The sequence below is a fragment of the Orycteropus afer genome, unplaced genomic scaffold (assembly GCF_000298275.1).
Source record: "Orycteropus afer afer isolate SDZICR_OR568_19922 unplaced genomic scaffold, OryAfe1.0 scaffold00068, whole genome shotgun sequence".
NCBI lineage: Eukaryota > Metazoa > Chordata > Mammalia > Tubulidentata > Orycteropodidae > Orycteropus > Orycteropus afer.
The window spans coordinates 8,741,412-8,763,553 of NW_006921655.1; the positions used below are offsets into that span (position 1 = coordinate 8,741,412).

A 22,142-nucleotide genomic window follows, 5' to 3' on the forward strand; every position below is an offset into this window, starting at 1 on the left:
TTCAAGAAACCATAAGAGATCTACATAAATGGAAGAACATACCATGCTGATGGATAGGATTGAACATTGTGAAAATGTCAATTCTACTCAAAGCAATCTATACATTCAGTACAGTCCCAATCCATATTGCATCAGCATTCTTTAAACTCACTGCTGTGGAGTTGGATTCGACTCATAGCAACACCTCTTTGGGTTTCCGAGGCAGTATCACTGCAGAAGTAGATTGCCCAATATTTCTTCCAAGGATTACCTTCTGGGTTTGAACCGCCAGCCCTCTGGTTAGCAGTCAATGCCTTAGGCACACCCCCAGAGCTCCTATCAACATTCTTTAAGGATATGGGAAGAAGGAAAAAAATCACTAACTTTATTTAGAAAGGAAAGAGGCCTTGGATAAGCAAAGCACTATTGAAGAAGAAGAATAGAGTATGAGGTCTCACACTCCCAGATCTCAAAACCTACTATACGGCCAAAGTAGTCAAAGCTGCCTGGTATTGATACAACAACAGACACATGAATTGAGAACACAGAAATAGATCCATTGACTGATGGTCAGCTGATCTTTGACAAAGGGCTAAAATCCATTAAATGAGGAAGAGATTATCCGTTTAACAAATGGTGCTGACAAAACTGGATATCCATTTGCAGAAAAATGCAATAAGATCTGTGCCTCACACTATACACAAAAACTAACTCCTGATGGATCAAAGACTTAAATGTGAAACCTAAAACTATAAAGTTCCTCAAGGAAAAAATAGGGGCAAATTTAGGGGTCCCATAGGAGTTCTGGTGGCATAATGCCAAGGCATTTGACTGCTAACCAGAAGGCTGGCAGTTCAAACCCACCAGCCATTCCTTGGAAGAAAGACTGGGCAATCTACTTCTGTAGAAATACTTCCTTGGAAACCCAAGGAGAGGTTGCTGTGAGTCAAAAGCGACTCAACAGCAGTGACTTTTTTTTTTTTTTTTAACATATACCATAAATAGACTATTAAACATAACTCAAAAGCACAAACAGCAGAAGATCAAGTAGATGAATGGGACCTTCTAAAAATTAAATTTTTATGTTCTTCCAAAGGCTTCTCCAAAAGAGTGAAAAGAGAACCTATAGATTGGGAAAAAATATTTGGAATGACATATCTGACAAGACACTTATCTGTAGAATATATAGAAAACTCCAACACCTCAACAACAAAAACAGAAATAATCCAATTGAAAAATAGGCAGAAGACATGAATAAATTCTTCACCAAAGGAGATATTCAGGCAGCCAATAAACACATGAAAAATGTTCATGATCATTAGAGAGATGCAAATCAAAATGACAATGAGATACCATCTTACCCCAGCACTAGTAGCAAAGTTCAACAAGACAGAAAATAACAAGTGCTGGTGAGGATGCGGAGAGATTAGGACTCTCATACACTGCTGGTAGGACTGTAAAATGATACAATTACTATAGAAAGCAGTATGACAATTCCTAAAAAAGTTGGAATTAGAAATACCATTTGACCCAGCCATTCCATTACTAGGTACATATCCTAAAGAAGTGAGAGCCAGGACAGGAACAGATATACACACACCCATGTTCCTCACAGCACTATTTACAATAGCAAAAAGATGGAAACAACCTAGATGTGCATCAACAGAAGAATGAATAACCAAACTACAGTACATATACACAATGGAATACTATTCAACACTAAAGAATAATGCAGAATCTGCAAAACACCATATAACATGGATGAACTTGGAGGACATTATGCTGAGTGAAATAAGTCAATGACAGAAGGACAAATATTGTATTATTTCATTATTGTAAAAGTCAAGCAAAGATTTATATATGGGAGGAAATTTTCTTTGTTGGTTACCAGGGGTGGGAGTAGAGTGGAGGGAACACTGTTAAATAGGTGGAGACAAGTATTGATTTGGGTGAAGGGAAGGATAGTGTACCAAATGTGAGTGATCAACACGGTGGCACTGAGGAAAAGGAAGACATAGAGAGGTGCATGGTGATACAGACAACAAAGATGAACCCTTTTGCACATACAGTGCTGCATTGTCAGTGATGGCAAACATTGATCTACAGGTGGATATATGGGTGAACAGGCTGAGCAATAGGTATGTCTGTGCAGGGGGTCGTGTGTCCATAGCCATGTATAGGGTTGGCAGACAATGTTTCTACAAGTATATTTATATGTTGTGTAAGAATTTTGGTGGTATAGTGCCTAAGGCATTTGACTGCTAACCAGGCTAGTAGTTCAGACCCACCAGCCACTCCTTGGAGGGAAGGTTGGGCAATCTACTTGCATAGTGATATTGCCTTAGGAACCTAAGGAGGGGTCACTATGAGTTGGATCCTACTTGACAGCAGTGAGTTGAGTTTGACAAGGGACAAGATTGTAGTCATTTCTTGACCACAGTCAGCTACAAAGTGGGAGCAAGTAGTTGGACCTGTGGGCTTGGGACCATGGTTGCAGGGGACATCACACTCAATTGGCATAACATACTACACAAAAACATCATTCCACATCTACTTTGGTAAGTAGCAACTGGAATCTGAAAAGCTTGCATGTGCCCATCTAGGTGCAATGATGGGTCTCTCCTCATCCAGAGCAAAGAAGAATGAAGAAAACCAAAGATGCATGGAAACAATTAGTCCAAGGGTCTGGTACACTATGCATTCCTCAGCCTATACAACTTTGAGACCAGAAGAACTAGATGATGCCCAGCTATCACTGTTAACCAGTTAGAGGGGGATCTCAGTAGGAGATCCTGGAGAGAGTGGGAGAACAATGTAGAATAAAACTCAAGCTCATAAAACAAAGGGACCAGGTTTGCTGGTCTGATAGAGCCTGGTGGACCCACTGAGACTATGGCCACTAGCTGCACTTCAGATCTAGAATTGAACCCACTCCTGTGGCTTCCACCCAATCAAAAGACAGGCATATGAGCTGAATATTTGCATTAGGTAGATACACTCCTTGGAGAGATCAATCATGGGAGAATAGAAGGGGTGTGTATGCACAGGGAGACAGCTTGAGGGGTAGGAGTGCATGGGAGGGAAGAACATAGGGAAGAGGTAGCTATGGGGAGGAAGTGGGAGGAGAGGTGTTACATTGTGGGAGATTACAGTCAATGTCTTAACACGAAGTGTATGTGAACTACTGTATGGAAGATAAATTTCCTCTGTAAACTTCCACACAAATCACAATAAAATTAAAAAATAAATAAAAGGTAACATTACATTGGCTGTGTATTTTAAAGGTACAGGGATGGAAGCAAGGAAAAAAGTTTGGAGAATATTGACTCCATAGATGATGATGGCTCAGACCAGGGCCTTAGCAGTGGTGTTGGAGAGGAGTGATTAGATTCTGCATTATGCCATAGTGGATGTGGAATATGAGGAAAGGAATAGTAAAGGGTAACTTTACTCACTAATCTTTTCATCTTCTCAAGAACTTTGATAGAAGGTATTTTTATTCTTATTTGTGGACTAGATAACTAAAGACAAGGACTTAGACTGTTTAGTTGACTTGCCAAAGACATAAAGCTAACGAGTAGCAGAGCCAGATTTCCAATCCTGATCTGTCTTCATTCAAACATCCATATTCTTTTTACTACAGCAAGAATATAAATATATATCCCTGCAACATATTTAGCACTCAGGGAGCTCTGGTAACCTAGTGCCTAAGGCACTTGACTGCTAACCAGAAGGCTGGTGGTTCAAACCCACCAGGTACTCCTCAGAAGGAAGATGGGGCAATCTATTTCCATAGCAATACCACCTCGGAAAGCCAAGGAGGGGTCACTATGAGTCAGGTCCTACTTGACTGCACATAACAACAACAACAACAAGGTATACCTTATGTTTTAATTATGTTCTTTTCATGAGCCAAATTATCAAAAATAGTTCAAAGTTAGTAAATAAAAATAGTTCATTTAACCAAAAACTAAACCAAACTCCCTGCCGTCAAGTCAGTTCTGACTGAGAGACCCCAGTGGGTATCCAAGACTGTAAATCTTTACAGAAGCTACTGCCTCATTTTTCCTCCATGGAGTGGCTGGTAAGTTCAAACCACCAACCTTTTGATTAGCAACTAAATGCCTTAACCACTATACCATCTAGGTATTATAAAATTAGTCAATAATATGTGTTTATTTTATTTAGAATAAATTTTTTTTTGCCTATTTTGCATTTGTTTCACATTTTCATACCCAAGGAAGTTCTGAAAAGGAGAATAATCACTTGTTAGTATTTTGAAGCTCTTTCTCATAGATTTTTAAACTTAGTATCTTACTAAAAGTAGTATCTTTAATCTGTCTGGAGATTTCATTTTTATCTGTTTATGCATAGCCTGTGGAAATTAAATATGTTTATGTTGTATATGTAAACTTCATTATGCATAACATGTTTTTTAGAGTATTTTAAATGCTTCAATCCTTGAGAGATGCAGTATGTTTAAAAATCAAAGTAATTGCTATGGATCCAAGTATAGAACATTAAGATATCATCTGTTTTTTTTTTTTCTTTTCTTTTCCTGTATAGGTGTAAAAGGCTTAATCTCCAACCTCTAGCTTACCTTTGGCAGAGAAACCAGGAAGATTTGCTCCGAGAGATGATATCATCTAACATTCAAGCGGTGATCATCAAAGTAGCAGCTTTTGGTATGTAGCCAGACTTCACTAATAACCAGTTAACAACAAAAAAGGAAGGATAATTTAGAATATAAAAATGGAAACTCTTTGTAGAGTTACAAGCTGAAGGAGGAAGCGCCATGTATAAAAAACTCAAACCCACTGCCATTGAGTTGATTCCAACTCATAGTGACCCTAAAGTACAGGATTTCCAAGGCTGAAAAGCTTGTGGAAGCAGACTGCCTCATGTTTCTCCCATGGAGTAACTGTTATATTCAAACAGCCAACCTTTTGGTTAGCAGCTGAATGCTTTAACCACTGTACCATCAGAGCTCCTATATATAAAGAAAGGATTGTTTAAAAAGGGTCTATAACCATTTATAAAGCGGTTAATGGTGAATCTTTTATCATTTTTTTAAAAACATATATAACTGACTCTAAAATTTATATTGTATTATGGTCCTTCAATTGAAGTTCTTTTATAGGATTTGAAATTCAGGTCCATAGGAAACAGAAAATATAGAATAAATTTTTGGATTTTGGAAGCTTGTATTTGGCAAAATGTGCATTTGACAAAATGCATGGTATTTTTCTCAATTATTTTAGCCTATTTTGAATAATACTTAAATAAACATCTCACTTTGTTTGTGATGTCAGAAAATCAAAAATAAAGAGAGTAGTGAGTATTTAGAGGGGATGATGAGAAAATCATGTTTGAGAGACTGTCATTTGGTCAGTTAGCATAGACACAGCAGGCAGATGGTAATCTGATTCCAATATGGATATTACATATGAACCAATTTAATTTCTTGTTTTGAATTGTTATGATTATATTCCTTTTTGAAAAATCACAGAGTTTGAGCCCAATACATTCATTTCATGAACCTATTACAGAAAATGCCCTGCAGCTTCTGGATTCCCAAAGCCTAAACCATGTACCTAATTTGAGAGTATTTACCTCAAGCTATGAAAGACTGTATAGCTAAATTCATATTTTGAGCAGCAATAAAAGAAAGGCAAAGAGTGCAAATCCCATAATTTTTCTCCTTGCCAAACTCCAACCTATACCAGTTGAAGCTGAAGTGTGGTCTTTAGCGGAAAACCTTATTTAGAAGACCTGCAGTTGATCTCCTTAGCTATTAGAAAAAATGTTCTCATTTTTGAGAAAAGTTGCTCAGTAACTTATGATTAAAGTTCTTACAACTTATTTATTTGGTATGTGAATCTATACAGAGTGTTCTCTCTGTCTCTGTCAGTCTCACTCTCTCTTTTGGGTTTTCTATGATTGCGTAGGTCTGTAATGAATGTATGTGACACCTTAATGGAAGAATGTATGTATCCTTTTTCCTGTCATAGAACAAAATACATTAGGAGCTGAGAGACAATTGACTTCATTGGAAAGACAGAGCCATAGAATGTAACCTTACTGCCATCTTTGTAATAATGTATAACTGATATTGCATACTCCTTTACTGTTTGTTTGAATTTGTATGTGTCTCTGTATAGGGATGAGAGATGGTAATTAGCTGTATTAAATTTTGAAAAGAGTATAAAACAGAGCCAATTAGTCCTTGATATGTCAATGATAAATGTGTAGATCTGATTTTAACATTACATGTGTGATATATGTTGGTTATCTCTAGGTTCACAAAGATGAAAATAATTCTGAGGAACAGTATTAAAGAAAAGTTTACTGAGTGGCACATTCTTTTTAAAGACATAGAAATATCTATATGATGCAATACTGTATAAGAAAAAAGAAGGGATGAAAAAACATGATGAAGTTTTGGCTGCTGTTAGCCCTGGCAAAAACAGGACCCTTATTTAAAAAAAAAAAAAAAGCAGATGGTAGTTGAAGAAAAAGCAGTGAGACCAGTTTTATGGATCACAGAAAAACCTTCTGCTTCTTGAAAGATATATTTGTTCTCAGAGTAACAAAATTAAGACTGTTGATCATTAGAAAAAATCATACAGATAGTTGAAGACCAAAGTCTGTGAATACTCATTGCTGAAAATATTCTGTTTAAGAGTTGGGAATGCTTTATAATAAATAAATAAATAAATAACACCAGAAAAGGCCTAGGATGTAATTATTGATACAGATTCTTAGGATTAATAGTCAGGGAGCCACATTTTTATTCCAGAAACGGTTAAATGAAAGTGTTGCTTTTGTTAAGAAGTTACTTCTAAATGATATGATAGTCCATTTTGAATGTTTCTGAATGGTACGAGAATTAGCCTGCCATCATAGGTTAAGGCTGAGATTTGTCAGTCTTACACTGAGAAGGGTAACTGACTGATTTCCTCTGCAAACAATAAGTGGAATACTTCTCTCAAAGCAGTAACAGGAGTGGTATGAGTACAAATAACCCTAGACTGACTTTATGAGGAAGACACATAATTTAATGTCATTGACCCAAATGATGATGTGATGGGAAAAAGTCCTCAAATGTAATCTTGTTCTTGAGAAGGCACGAGAATATTCAGGAGGCAACAACAGACCTGTTGGTTTAGTTACCATACTTAGTGCTTCTTTATGGAATAAAATTCTAAGCCATCCCAAAGAAAGGGGTCCCAAAAGAGAGAAGCGAAAAAACAAGAAGAGAGAACTGGCTGGACTGAGCAGAATTGTTTTGGTGACTTTTGAAGAATAGGAGGAAAAAATAGGAATTGATAGAATTTCCACAAAGGAATTTAGAAACCATTACTAAGTTTTAGAGGATGGGAGAGACATTCTAGCACAACCTTCTAAGTGCTATGGCAAATTCCCTATTCTATTCCAGAGGAATTTAAATTCATTTATGAGGATCATGATTTAAAATGGAAAATTCTTAAAGGGGGACAGAATTTATTCCCTCAGTTTAACAATAGAAACTGGAAAACACTGAATAGTCAGATCTGTTTGTTCAACTCCTAGCATGGAATCTTAGGCCAGATACAATGATGGACATAGAATGCAGAACTTCTTAGGATTGTCAGATAGTGAGTTCAGTTAATACTAATCCATGTGGGAGACAGTTGAAACTTGTGGTGTATGCTGACTCTGTGTTGGAAAAAACCGAAGTAGGATAGGACTAAGGATGTGTATGTCTGTGTGTGTTAGTTGTCATTGAATCAATCAGTTCTGACTCATAACAGAATAGAACTTTGTTTTCCAAGGTCTCCCTGGCTAGGTTGATTATTATTCTGTGGTCTTGTCACCTTTACCTGAATGTACAATTGGCATGACTACTATATGTATGAATAAAGTATGTTGTTCTTAGTCTTTTCACAGGAAATACCTATTAAGCCTGGCCCTTCTACTAGTTTTGTCTGGCTATGCTAATTGGGAAACTTGGAATTGCCTATTCTCTCTTTAATAGTAAATATCAAGCAATCCAGAATTTCAAGTGGTCAATAGAAGATTGCTGTTCAGTTTTAACAGTCCTGTCTGGCTGGTACATTAGATCCTGTAGTTTAACAATACTCTATCAAGGACTATACAAGGTGGTTCCTCTGATTGCTATAGCTGTACCTGATAAGGAAAGTCTATACTGGAACTGAAAAAGGACAGAGGAAATACCATAATAGCCCTGGCTACCACCTTCTTTTAATTTCAGTTTTGGAGTCTAGCCAGGCACAAATTATATTCTCATGAGATGGCATGCAATATACATTTGCTGTATTGCCACTGAGATATTTGCATTCATCATCATAATCCAGTGAGGTGAGACTTGAGCTTGAAAATATTAGGACCAAGGTAGTACATTTTATTGATGAAATCATGAGACTTGCCTCTTCAGAGGAAGAAACTCAGGAAGAGTTAAGGATTATAGTTACTCGTATGAAAAATAGAAGCTGGCTGAAGAATCCAGCTAAAATTCAAGGGCTAGCCCAGTCTTTGAAATTCCTGAGAATTACATGCACTGGAACAACCTGGAACATCCCTTAAACTATGAGAAATAAGTTAATAGCCGTCACATAGGAAGATGGGGCAATCTACTTCCGTAGGGATACTTCCTCGGAAACCCAAGGAGGGGTCGCTATGAGTCGAGTCCAACTCGACAGCACGTAACAACAACACAACAACTGATAAGCAAAAAGCTTAGACTCTAATATGACTTTAGGGATTTAGGCAAAATCATATTCCTTATTCAGAAATTCTGTTGACCATTATTCACAAAATTACCATAAACAAATCTCAATTTGAGTGGAGACCTGAAGCAAGTATTAAAAGAGGGAGTTGGTAAAGACATTTCCCTAAGAGAAGGAAAACAAATGAGGTGAATGCTAATTTCCTCGAGGTAATTTACACATTGCAGCACCAGGAGAGAGAACACAGAGGAAAATTCAAAATTATAAATCTAATACATAGTAACAAAATATTTACAATGTCCTGGATCCCAATAACCAGGCAGGCAAAGAAACAAGACCATTTGATTTATAACAAGGAGAAAATTACTCAAAATAGACCTAGATTTGAACTTAGCAGTTAAGGAAGTTAAAACAACTCTCATAAATTTGTTCAGTTGCTTAAAAAAAGAAAGAAAACATGATCATGATAGAGAAATGAAAGATAAGAAAAAGATCCAAATACAACAATCTGAAATGAACTATACACATCAGATTAGACACTGAAAAAGAGAAGATGAGTGAACTTGAAGACAAATTGTGTTATTTGTTAGGTGCCATCAAGTCTGCGTTGACTCATGGCAACCTTCTGTACAAGAAAACAAAACACTGCCCCGTCCTACACCATCCTTACACTCCTTGCTATGCTTGAGCCCTTTGTTGTAGCTACAGTGTCAATCCATCTTGTTGAGGATTTTCCCTTTGTTCGCTGATCTTCTACTTTACCAAGCATGATATCCTTCTCCAGGGAATGGTCCTTCTGACAACATGACCAAAGTATCAGAGATGAAATCTAGCCATTCTCACTTCTAAGGAGCATTCAGCCTGTACTTACTCCAAGACAGATTTGTTTATTCTTCTAACAGTCCATGGTACCTTCAATATTCTTTGCCAACACCACAATTCAACTGCAAATGGAAACTGTCAAAAATGAAGCAAAAACAAAAGAAAAGAGTGAAAATAATTAACACAACACCATTGGGCTGTGGGATATAAAGTAGCCAACTTAGATGTAATTAGAGTCCCAGGAAAGGGATAAGGGAGATTATTTGAAGAAATAATAGTGAAAAAATTTCCCAATTTAATGAAAACTATAAACCTGTAGATCCAAAATTTCAATGAGCCCAAATAGAAGAACATGGAAAAAATTTAAAGCCTATTATGATCAAATTTCTGAAAACCAGTGATAAAGAGAAAATCTTAAAAGCACTCAGCTAAATATGACTTTGTACAGAGACACACAGATAATTACAAAATCTTTCTTGAGAAACTGTGTGAAGCAGAACACAATAAAACATCTTTAAAGTACTGACATACAATTAAAGTCAGCCAAGAATTCTATACCCAGTAAAAATAACTTTCAAAAATGAATATCAAATAAAAACATTTTCAGATGTACAAAAGTTGGGCAGATTCATCATCTTCAGACCAGAAGGAAAATATAATTGATGGAAATTTGAATCTATAAAGGGTATAAAGAGCAATATAAATGGTAAATATAGTAGATAAAGATAAAATATTTTTCTCATATTTTTTTGAATCTCTGTAAAATGTAAAGTATGTTATTTAAAGCAAAAATAATGTATTACAAGGTTTATCATGGGAGAAAGAAGGGCTGTTTATGCACAGGAAGACAGCTCAGGTGGCAGAGGTGCATGGAGGGATAGACACAGGGAAGAGGTGACTGTTGGAAGGAAGTGGAAGGGGAGCTGTTGCATTGTGGTAAATTGTGGTCAATGTCATGAGACATGAGACAAAGTGTATGTGAACTGCTGTATGGAAAGTGAACTTGCTCTGTAAATTTTCACCCAAATCACAATAAAAAAAAAAAATGTATTACAGGATTTAAAACACATGGAAAATAATATATATACTTATAAAAACAAAAATGACAGGAGAAGGAAATGAAAATATGTTAAGATTCTTACAGTATACATGATGTATTACAATATTATTTGAAGGCAGACTGTGATAACTTATAGAAATAAAATGTAAACCATAAGCCACACACTGAAAAGTGAGTCAGTTTCTCATTTTGTTGTACTGTGATATCTTGTGTGTTGCTATGATGCTGTAAGCTATGAGACTGACATTTCAAATAGTAGCAAGGGTCAGCCATGGTGTACAGGTTTCAGCAGAGCTCCCAGAATAAGACAAATCTAGGAAGAAAGGCCTGGTAATCCACTTCTGAAAATTAGCTAATGAAAACCCTATGGATCTGGCAAGATGGTAGAATAGGCAAGAGAAACTACTCAGATCTTCTGCAATAAAGCGATGAGAAACCAATACAGAAGACGATCATGGAACCCTGAGCTTTGAAAGGAAGGATAAAGAGGTAGATTAAATACCTACTAGTTGTTATGTCCCATCAAGTCGGACCCAACTCACAGCGACCCCTCCTTCTGTTGCCGAGGCAGTATCACTACGGAAGTAGATTGCCCAACCTTCCTTCCAAGGAGTGACTGGTGGGTTTGAACCACCAGCCTTCTGGTTAGCAGTCAAATGCCTTAGGCACTATGCTACCAGAGCTCCCAAATACCAATTAGTAGAAGAAGCTGAGTGAAAGAGTGAGTAAAGAGACAAACAGAGCTGCGGACAGCTGACTTTCCTGAGGGCACAGCCATTCTGAATATGTCCCAATAGTAACCTGAGAATTGGTTCTGCTTACCAAGGCTGAATGGGCAAGGACTGCATTGATGACTGACAACCAGAAGGGAGAACAGCAAGGAAGGGGTCAGGAGGTCTGTGGATTGCTGGCAGCTGTCCTAAGGGTGTAGCTATTTTGGATGCTTGCAAGCAGCCAGTGCAACGGTTCTGAGTGTGTGCAGATGGCTGTCTTGCTTAGACTGCAACCTGGGAGTGGGCTTCACCTGCCTAGTACAACACGGGAAAATGCACTAGAGACTGATGACTGGAGAGCTGCAATATTCCTCTTGTTACTCTAGTGTCCCTCACCCTCTTGGTGAACAGGGGTATGGCCATCCCTCTGCCTCCACCCACTTTCTTGACCCGCAGGGGTTCCATCCTGGTCTGTGCCCTGGCAGACCCTTGGTGCCGTGCCCCATCCCCCACAGTTTTGTTTTTGTTTGTTTGTTTTAAAATTATTTTTTATTTTCCTCTTTTCTGAGTTTTCTTTTTTCTCTTTCCCATCCCTGGTTCTTGTTATTTCTGTTTGTTTGTTTCTCTTCCCTTTTCCTCATTCCCTTCTTTTTTCATTCTTTTGATTCTTACCACCCCTTGTTTTTCCTTTGGCAATTTTCCCCATTCTTTTACTCTTGCTCTTTCCTCTCATTCCTGCCTCCCCAGATATTGGGGCTTTTTCCCCCCACTTTTTCACGTTATCTTTCTTTTATCCTTTTTAAATATATTTTAAAATATTTTCTTCTTATTAATTTTATTTCTTTTTTTGTGATTGTTCCTATTTGTTTATGCAGTTTGAGTTTTTGTTCTCTTATTTTTGTTTTTTTGGTGGTTTATTTATTTATTGTGTGAGTGGGAGTCAGCTACCATTGCCACACAACCCAACCATACCTGCACCTCCTGCAGCCCTAACCACTGAGTGAGGGCCACCACTTGCTTTTACAGCAATTTGCCAATGATAGATGGCAGCCACCTCCACTCACCCTCAACTGCTCTTTATGAGCAGCTAACAGAGATCTGTGCATATGCTTTCGTTCTCTATTATACCCATCAGGAGACAGGAAATGAGTGCCTAAGTGCTAACAGCTAGTGAATAGAGGAGCACATACCCTGCTCACACAGATATATCTAAATAAATAAAAGAAGAAAAAAAAAAATCTTACACAAATCACACCAACACACAACCACAAATTAAACATAAATATACCACCACAATGTCTCAGAAAACAGACCATCAGAGTCCACATAAAATGCACCCACCTACTCTAGGGAGATGCACCCCTTGGATCAGTCAGCCATGAGACACCAGAGGGGTAGCATTCACTTGGAGGGAAAGCTGGACAGACAGGAATGTGTAGATAAGAACGGCATAGGGAGGGGATGGTCACAGAGAGGAGAGGGAGGGGATGGTCACAAAGAGGAGGGGGAGGAGAGGTTTTTGTGGTTGGGGACAATAATTGGGGCAGTAAAATCAGATGTGCATAAACTGTTGAATATGAAACAAGTTTGCTTTATAAATTGGCACCAAAAGCACAATTAAAAAAAGAAAGAAAGAAAAAAGTGTTGCAGACTGGATAAGAAAACATGACCCATCAATATGCTGTCTACAAGAGACACAATGTAAAAAAATAGACTAAAATCAAAGGTTGGAAAAAGATATACCAAGCAAATGGCACCCAAAAGACAGCAGGAGTGGCAATATTAATTTCTTATAAAATAGACTTTAAGACAAAAACAACCATAAGAGACAAGGAATGACATTATGTAATGATTAAAGGATCACCTGAACAAGAGGACATGACCATAATAAATATCTACGCACCCAATGAAAGAGCACTAAATATATAAAGCAGACATTAACAGAATTGAAAAGACAAATATATGACTCCATAGTAATAAGAGACTTTAATATACCAATTTCAATAAAAGATAGAACAACTAGAAAGAAACTCAAAAAAGATGCAGAAGAATTGAACAATACAATCAGCCAACTTGGCCTTATAGACATCTACAGAACACTTTACCCAACAACAACACAATATGCATTCTTTTCCAGCACACATGAAACGTTCTCCAGGATAGACCATAACGGACACCAGATAAGCCTCAATAAATTTAAAAACACTGAAATACTGAAAAGCATCCTCTCAAGCCTATACAGTAAATAGTTACATCAGGTAGGTACACTACTTAGAACAGTCAACCATGGGAGATCAGAAGATAGCATTTATTTGTGCAGGGACTCTGCTCAGAGGTCCAGACTTCATAGGAAAGAAGGAGTAGAGGAAAAAATAACCCCAGAGAGGAAGTGGGAAGAGAACTATTAACACTGTAGGGATTGCGGTCAATATTGCAAAACAAAATATTATGAACTGTTGAATTTGAAACAAAATTACTCTGTAAACTTTAACCCACATCACAATTTAGAAAAAAAAAAATAAATCAAATGACAAATTGCATTGGGCAAATCTGCTGCAAAATCCTTCTTTAAATTGTTAAAAAGAAAAGATGTTACCGTGTAGATTAAGCCATGGTATTTTCAATTACCTCATATGCCTGTGAAAGCAGGACAATGAATAAGGAAGACAGAAGAAGAATTATTGCCTTTGAATTATGGTATTGGCAAAAAATATTAAATATACCATGGACTGCCAAAAGAATGAACAAATCTATCTTGGAAGAAGTACAAGCAGAACTCTCCTTAGAAGCAAGGATGAAGAGATTTCATGTCACATACTTTGGACATGTTATCAGAAGGAACCATCCCTGGAGCAGAACATCCTGCTTGGTAAAGTGAGGGTCAGTAAAGAAGAAGAAGACCTTTACAAGACAGACTGGCCCAGTGACTGCAACAGTGGGCTCAATCATAGCACCAGCTGTGCAGATGGCACAAGAACGAGCAGTGTTTCGTTCTGTTGTACATAGGGTTACTATGAATAATAACATAGTGACCCTAAATTGTGATAGGGCATTATTGGTCAGTATGGCTTTTATATTTGTTCTCTGGTGACCCAGGTTACCACATATAAAGCAGATTTGTCTTTCCTATGTTATAGCCTGTTGGAATTGGACAGACAAAGGTATAGCACTGTGTTGTTCTGAAGAAACATGTTGTATCATACTCACTGCCATTGAGTCGGATCCAACTTAGCAGCCTGTGCTTGGGCTTCCGAGGTTGTATTGCTACAGAAGTAGATTGCCCAACCTTCCTTACAAGGAGTGGCTGGTGGATTTGAACTGCCAGCCTTCTCGTTAGCAGTCAAGTCTCTTAGGCACTACGCCACCAGAGCTCCTTAACCACCATTATGGCTATCCTTTTCCAAAATATTCCACCACTATTAACATAAGCTCAATGCCCTCCAAACAAAAAGTCTCCTTTTTCTCTTCCCCCCTCCCCAGTCTTGGTAAGCATTCATAATCTTTTGTTTCTATGTATTTACTTATTTCATATCAGTGAGAACATACAGTATTTGTCCTTTTGTGACTGATTTATTTCTTTCCACTTGTTTCTGAGGTACATCTATTGTGGCATGGAGCTCTGGTAGCATAGTGCCTAAGGCACTTGACTGCTAACCAGAAGGCTGGCGGTTCAAACCCACTAGCCACTCCTTGGAAGGAAGACGGGGCAATCTACTTCCGTAGTGATACTGCCTCAGAAACCCAAGGGGAGGGTCGCTATGAGTCAGGTCCGACTCGATGGAACATAACAACAACACAAATTGTGGCATGGATCAGAACTTCATTTGTCTTTATGGCCATGTAATACCCCCTTGTATGTGTAGACTACATTTTGGTTCTCCATTCATCTATTGACATTTCTGTTGTTTCCACATGTTGGCTATTGTGAAAGTGCTGCAGGAAACACTGGTGTACTGGTTTCCAAAGGGTTTTCAATGGCTGAGTTTTCAGAAGTAGATCTCCAGGTCTTTCTTCCAGTATATCTGTGTATGGGCTCAAACCTCCAATCTTTCAGTTAGCAGCCAAACCCATTAACTGTTGGCCAGAATGAACAGTGGTTTTCAACCTTGGCTATACATCAGAGTCATCAGTGGATCATTTAAAAATCCCAGTGACCAAATTTCACCCCAGACCAACTCAATCAGAATATGATTTAATTGTCTGTTTTTTAGATCATTTCAGGTGATTCCAAAATGAAGCCAAGGTACAGAACAAAGCAGAAGTCCAAACTACATAAATCTATCTCATCGCCTGTGTATATAAATAAAGGTTTATTGGAACAAATCCATGTTGTTTGTTTACATATTTTCTATGGCTGCTTTCACAGTAAAATGGCAGAATTAAGTAGTTCTGACAAATATGGTAGGGCCTATAATGTCTAGAATATTTTGTCAGTCCCTTTACAGAAAGTATAGGGGGCTCTGGTGGCATAGTACCTAAGGTACTTGACTGCTAACCAGAAGGCTGATGGTTCAAACCCACCAGCCATTCCTTAGAAGGAAGATTGGGCAGTCTACTTCCATAATGATACCTCCTCGGAAACCCAAGAGGGGTCGCTATGAGTCGTATCTGACTCCAGGGCAGTGAGTTTAAGTTACAGAAAATGTTTGCCACCCCTGTTCTCACTCTGGTTCAGGAGTTTCATTGTTAGCTGGGTGTCTTCAAGATTTTAAAGCCTGGAGACTTGCCTTTCTGCTTAGGAGAATTCTACTGATTCTCCTGCTTTGAAAAGTTGTCTCCATACAGTTCTTATTTCTTCAAACTTAGATTAAAAGAATTTGAATCCTTTGCCTGTACCTATTTATGTGCTTGTCAGTCACCATCAATCACCCTTTATTTTTTCCAACCCGTTACCTCCCCTCATTTTCTAGTCCTTATAATTTGAACTCATAGGGGTGGTGTTGCTATTATTATTATTATTATTGGTTACATATATCCTATTTCAAAAATGAATTCTGTCCTTTGCATTTAATAGTTTAATTTGCAAAACAAGTCTGGCACAACTACATATGTGACTAGATTTTGTTGCTTGCCACCGGTTATTTTATGTCATAACTTCTCTGGTATTGGACCCCTTTATTTTCTTTATAAGTCCTTCAGATGGAATATATCAAGACCCTGTCTCAGGAATTGTATTTCAAAACTTTTTTTTTTTCCTAAACCCAGATTATGTTTCTTTTGCCTTAATATATGAAAGCTAACACATGTTGGTAGCTAGTTTGAATTTTCTCCTTTCTTAAGTTACTTTTTATTTGCATGCCTGGATGTATGTGTAATAATTCAACATTTTCTATCCCCTTCTTCCCCCTCCTCCCAGGAAGCAGAGAATGCTTTCAATTTCATTCAGCAGCTTCCTGCATTCTCATCCCCAAAATCAGACTCATTTCTCTTTTTTCCTATTGTGTTCATTGCGTTAATTTCTGATGGTACCTGTGCATGGTCTGAGAGCTCTGTGACAGATTTGATCTGAAAAACCTACTCAAGAGGATAGTAAATGATGACCAAAAATCCCATTGCAGCAAACAGTGTGTCTGGAAGCTTGGCCCTTCTTTCAGGAGTATAAATAAGCTGTATACTCTTCCATGAAATATTTCCCAATTCACTCACTTTAAACATCATATAGGGATTTTTTTTTCTTCTCTTACATTCCTCTAATTTTATTATACATCTACACTTTGTGTTCAACTGCCTATAGTAGTTAAACACTTGTCCATATTTTGCTCAACTACCTATTAACATTAACCCCTATCTTTGGTTCTCAACCACAGCTACACATTAAAATCTCCTGAGATGTTTATATGTAGTACAAATACTGATATCTGTGCTCCACTCCCAGATATTCCCAGATATTTTGATCTGATTTTTCTGAGGTGGGCCATGTTGTTGTTGTTGTTGTTATTTGCCATCAAGTTGGCCCCGACTCATAGCGACCCCTCCTTGGGTTTCTGAGGCAGTATCACTGCGGAAGTAGCAATGCCCAACCTTCCTTCCAAGGAGTGGCTGGTGGGTTTGAGGTGGGCCATAGGTATTGGTTATTTGCTGAAAGCACACCAAGTGATTCTAAAAGGCAGACAATATTGAGGACCACTCTCTGCTTGTTATAATAATCTAGTGCATTATCCCTTAGATTTTTTTTTGTATGTCTGATATTAAATTGTTCATCCTCATTTTTTCCCACTAACTCTTTTAACAAAGTTTTTCCAGGAATAGACCATGTAAATCTGCCCTTTATAGCCTGTACCACATTACTGTTCATGCACCTGGCTGTGCTGTGCTTAAAGCATTAGGATGCTAACCACAAGTTGCTGGTTTCACCACACCAGCTGCTCTATGAGAAGGATGAGGCAGTCTGCTTCCAGTAAAGATTTACAGCCTTGGAAACCCTATGGGGCAGTTCTACTCTGTCCCATAGGATCACTATGAGTCAGAATTGACTTGATGGCAGTGGGTTTGGTTTGCCTTAGTATGTTGTTGTTGTTATGTGCCGTCAAGTCGGCCCCGACTCACAGAGACCCCTCCTTGGGTTTCCAAGGCGGTCTCACTACGAAAGTAGATTGTCCAACCTTCCTTCTGAGGAGTGGCTGGTGGGTTTGAACCACCAGCCTTCTGGTGAGCAGTCAAGTGCTTTAGGCACTATGCTACCAGAGCTCCTTTGCCTTAGTATAAGGAATGTTTTTGTTTTGTTTTGTTTTGTTTTTTAATTTTATTATGGTTTTAGATGATCTTTTTGGAAAGACAACTGGACTCAAAGTCAAAATGTCATTTCAAGGCCTGATTATGCCACTTCTCAGACTTGTAACTTAGACACTTCATTTAACCTTAGGGCCTCCATTTTCAGAGCCTCCATGACTCAATGGCACATAACAACAACAACAACAACAAATGGTTGTGCAGTGGTTAAGTGCTCACCTGCTAACTGAAAGGTTGGCAGTTCAAACCTACCAGGCACTCTGTGGGAGGAAGATGTAACAGTCTGCTTCTGTAGAGATTACAGCCTTGGGAACCCTATGGAGCAGTTCTACTCTGTTGGAATCATTTGACAGCGTTGGGTTTGTTTTTTGGTTTGGTGTTTTCTTATCAGTGAAACTAATGTTATTAAATTTATCCTGCTAAATATTTACTACTAAAATGGGACTGTATGTGTAAAAGTTTTTTGAACTATTTTACATACTACAAGCATTGTTACTATTATTGCTAGATAATATAATTGTTGCTAGATGTTATTATTATTAGGTATAGGTGTAATTACAAGTGCCTTTTGATATGCTACAATGTATGTGAAGGGAACCCTGGTACAAATGGGTAAGTGCTAGATTGCTTACTGAAAGGTTAATAGTTCCAACCAACTCAGTGGCTCCATAGGAGAAAGGCCTGCCAATCTGCTTCTGTAAATATTAGTCAAGGAAACTCTGTGGGGCATCCCACTCTGTCATATGGCTAGAGGTCAAAATGGACTCAGTGACAAGGTATGTGAACAAGTGAACTTAAGTGTTATTCTCAGATGCTTCATTTGTTTTTATTTTCCTGTTTGGGTAAGAAGAGTCTTAGGCATAGTATCACTGTGCTGCAACATAAGTCCAGCACACATCTCTTTCTCTTCTCTACCTTTAAAAACTAGTGAGAGTGTTTCATGTGCAATATATTGAATATAGGCAAGAAAATGAAAATCTGTGGTTTTCAATAGAAATGTAATTGTGGACCTTGGTTGACAAATTTGTCAAAGTTGGTATCTAAAATGTGGTTTAGTCTTGGGGCTTTTGGGTTTCCTGCACTGCACTTGTTAAGTCTCACATTATTATTTAATTTGTTAAATAATAAAAATCATATATAGTTACATGTTTTGGGAAATTGGAGTTGAAACACAATTTCTAAGTAACAGTGATTTTAGCTTATCTTAAAATGTTTAGCTTGAAGGATGCAGGAAATGCATTCATAGTTGACACTGATGATGACTTACAGTAATTTTTTCTAGGGAGAACTGTTTGTATTAAGCACTAAAAAATACAATTATAATTGTTAGTGCACAAAGTCAGCTCTCTAAGGTCTTAAAGTACAAATACCACAAATGGTTTCAGATAGTAATTAGATTGAAAATCACAGATTTCATTTCATTTATTTATTTATTTTTGGCTGCAGGATAAAGAAAGGTTTTATCAGAATAAATTTCTCACCTGCCTCTGGCAAGAGTAATTAGATGTAAGCAAATTTAATGGAGCCCATGTGTTCTGGGGCCATTCAGCTGTGTTTCAATAATTGCATTTTTTTTAAAGTATGAAGTTTGCATACATATCAAGTGGCAAAAAACTTATGATACATGTTACCTACTTGTCTTTTAGGTAGATAATCATAGGTACTTTTAAAACCAAATAGCAGTGAATGCATTCACAAATAATAGACTCCAGTCAGGAAAAGTGAATACAGGTAGTAGTATTCAGTTAATACATTGTGTCTCTAATTTATCAGCATTAGTTTATCTGGAAACTGCTCCTGTCCTTTGTTTCCCTTCATTCTACGTACTTTCACTAGAAGAGTTCAAGATTCACTTACACAACATATATTTGAACAATATCTTCTCGATAATTTCTTTCAATTCATTCTTCCTGAATTTTTACAAATTAACAAGGGTAACTTTTCTGCAAAACCCAGATCTGCTTTAACAAACTAATGTATTATTTCACAGATAAGAATTAACCCTCCTGTCCTTAATCTCCTAAGATCCTCCACTCATTCAATTACTGTTTTGATTTTGCTACTCGTAACTCATAAAAACTGCACGTAAATATGCAATTAAGATATAACAGGATTACCAAAGTGTTACTCATATTAGAAATAGATTTTTTTTCATTACAGAATTCTTTTCAGTATTGAATTATTTTGATACTTAAACTGTGATTTAATTTACTTATTGTTTCTCAGTAAAACAACTTTGGTATAAAGATAACAAGTTTTATGTGGAACTAAGTGAAGGAACTCTTTCAAGTGCTGAGGAGCAAGAATGTCTCCTTGAGGACTAAAGTGTGCCTGACACAGGCCATGATCTATGCATATGAGAGCTGGACAATGAATAAGGAAGACCGAAGAAGAGTTGATGCTTTTGAGTTGTGGTGCTGGCAAAGAATGCTGAAGGTACCATGGACTGCCAAAAGAACTAATAGATCTGTCCTGGAGGAAGTGTGGCCAAGATGCTCCTTGGAAGCGAGGATGGCCAGACTTCATCTCACCTATTTTGGTCATGTTGTGAGAGGGGACCATTCCCTGGAGAAGGATGTCATGCTTGGTAGGGTGGAGGGTCGACAAAAGAGGGGAAGGCCTTCAACGAGATGGATTGACACGGTGGCTATGATGATGGGCTCAAGTATAGCAAGGATCACGGAGCTGGCACGGGATCGGGCAGTGTTTCATTCTGCTGTGCATGGGGTCGCTGTGAGTCAGAAATGACTCAACAGCACCTAACAACAACAACAGGCTTTGAAAAGAATGTAAGATAAAACAAATGACTTAATAACTAATTCATAATTAGTTAAATGAGTGAATCTAACGTTCATTTAATAACAGGTCAGTAACAATGTGTAGAGAAGCTTCTACTGACATATTATATCCTTGCTTCTTGACCCTATCTTTTTACTCTTTTAAACAATCATGTGATGAGTACTTGAATGGCCTATAGATTGAATTTGCTGTTGACTGAGAGGTTGTTTGATTGCTAGTCCTTTGAATGATAGCATCAGAATCCTGATTCATATTAACTGATTGAAACTAGAGGCTAAATACGATAAAGTAAAAAATAATAGGGATAAATATAAAGAGGTCTGAATGTCAATCCATAAAACCAATTCACGATTTAGGGTGGGTGAGATACAGCTAAACACTAGAACTTAAAATAAAAGTCTTATTTGTTATATGACATTGACCTTAATATGTGTCAGTGGTACGTTCTGGCTACCAGATCAGCAAATGAGATTGGTAGTTGCATTCAGAGGTAATATGGAATACTGTGTTTTGTAATAGTCACCTTAGTTTATGAGGATTACAGCGATAGTAATTTAAGAAAAAAGCAAGATAAACAATTGACCCTCAAGTGTGTGCAAAAGATATTCATAGAAATAGCCTGAAAATGAAAATGGCAATGTATTAATAGCAGATAACTAAATTTTATTTTTCATGGGTTTTTTGTTTGTTTTTCCTACAAAGAGCAGAGATTATTTTTATTAAAAGAAAGAAAAGTTTGCATGAAAATGAGATACATAAACAACTATAATTCATTGGTTGGAGAATGACCAGACCAATGAAAGGACAAGAAATAGTGCCATTTGAAGACTACTGGAAGGAGTTATATCTATACTGAAGAATGATGCTGTCAGAGATAAGATAATACCCAAACACCTACAAGGAAGATCAGTTAATACTACTATTATTCAAATTACACACAAACCACTAAAGCCAAAGATGAGGAAATTAAAGATTTTTACCAAGTTCTAGAGTCTGAAATTGACCCAACATGCAATTAAGATGTATTGATAATTACTGGTATTTGGAGTACAAAAGTTGGAAACAAAGAAGAAGCATTGGTAGTTGGAAAATATGGCCTCAGTGATGAAAATAACAGACATCACATGATAGAATTTTGCATGGCCAACAACTTATTTGTTGCATATATCTTTTTTTTTTTACCTGGGAATTCTGATCACTCACATAAACTTATAGAACCATTGTCTGCCAACCCTATATATGATCTTGGATACACTCCCCATTTAGACATACCTAATTGTTTAGCCTGTCCACCTATCTATCCATCCATAT

At 37.4% G+C, this 22,142-nt stretch overlaps 1 protein-coding gene across 1 annotated transcript in view; it reads left to right on the forward strand.

The window, feature by feature from the left end:
• Positions 1-22,142, forward strand: part of DPH6 (diphthamine biosynthesis 6) — a 239,484-nt gene that overhangs the window by 150,085 nt on the left and 67,257 nt on the right. The window contains exon 5 of the mRNA XM_007940474.2: positions 4,546-4,664. Within this exon, the coding sequence (XP_007938665.1) occupies positions 4,546-4,664 (119 nt within the window). The remainder of the gene's footprint in view (positions 1-4,545; positions 4,665-22,142) is intronic.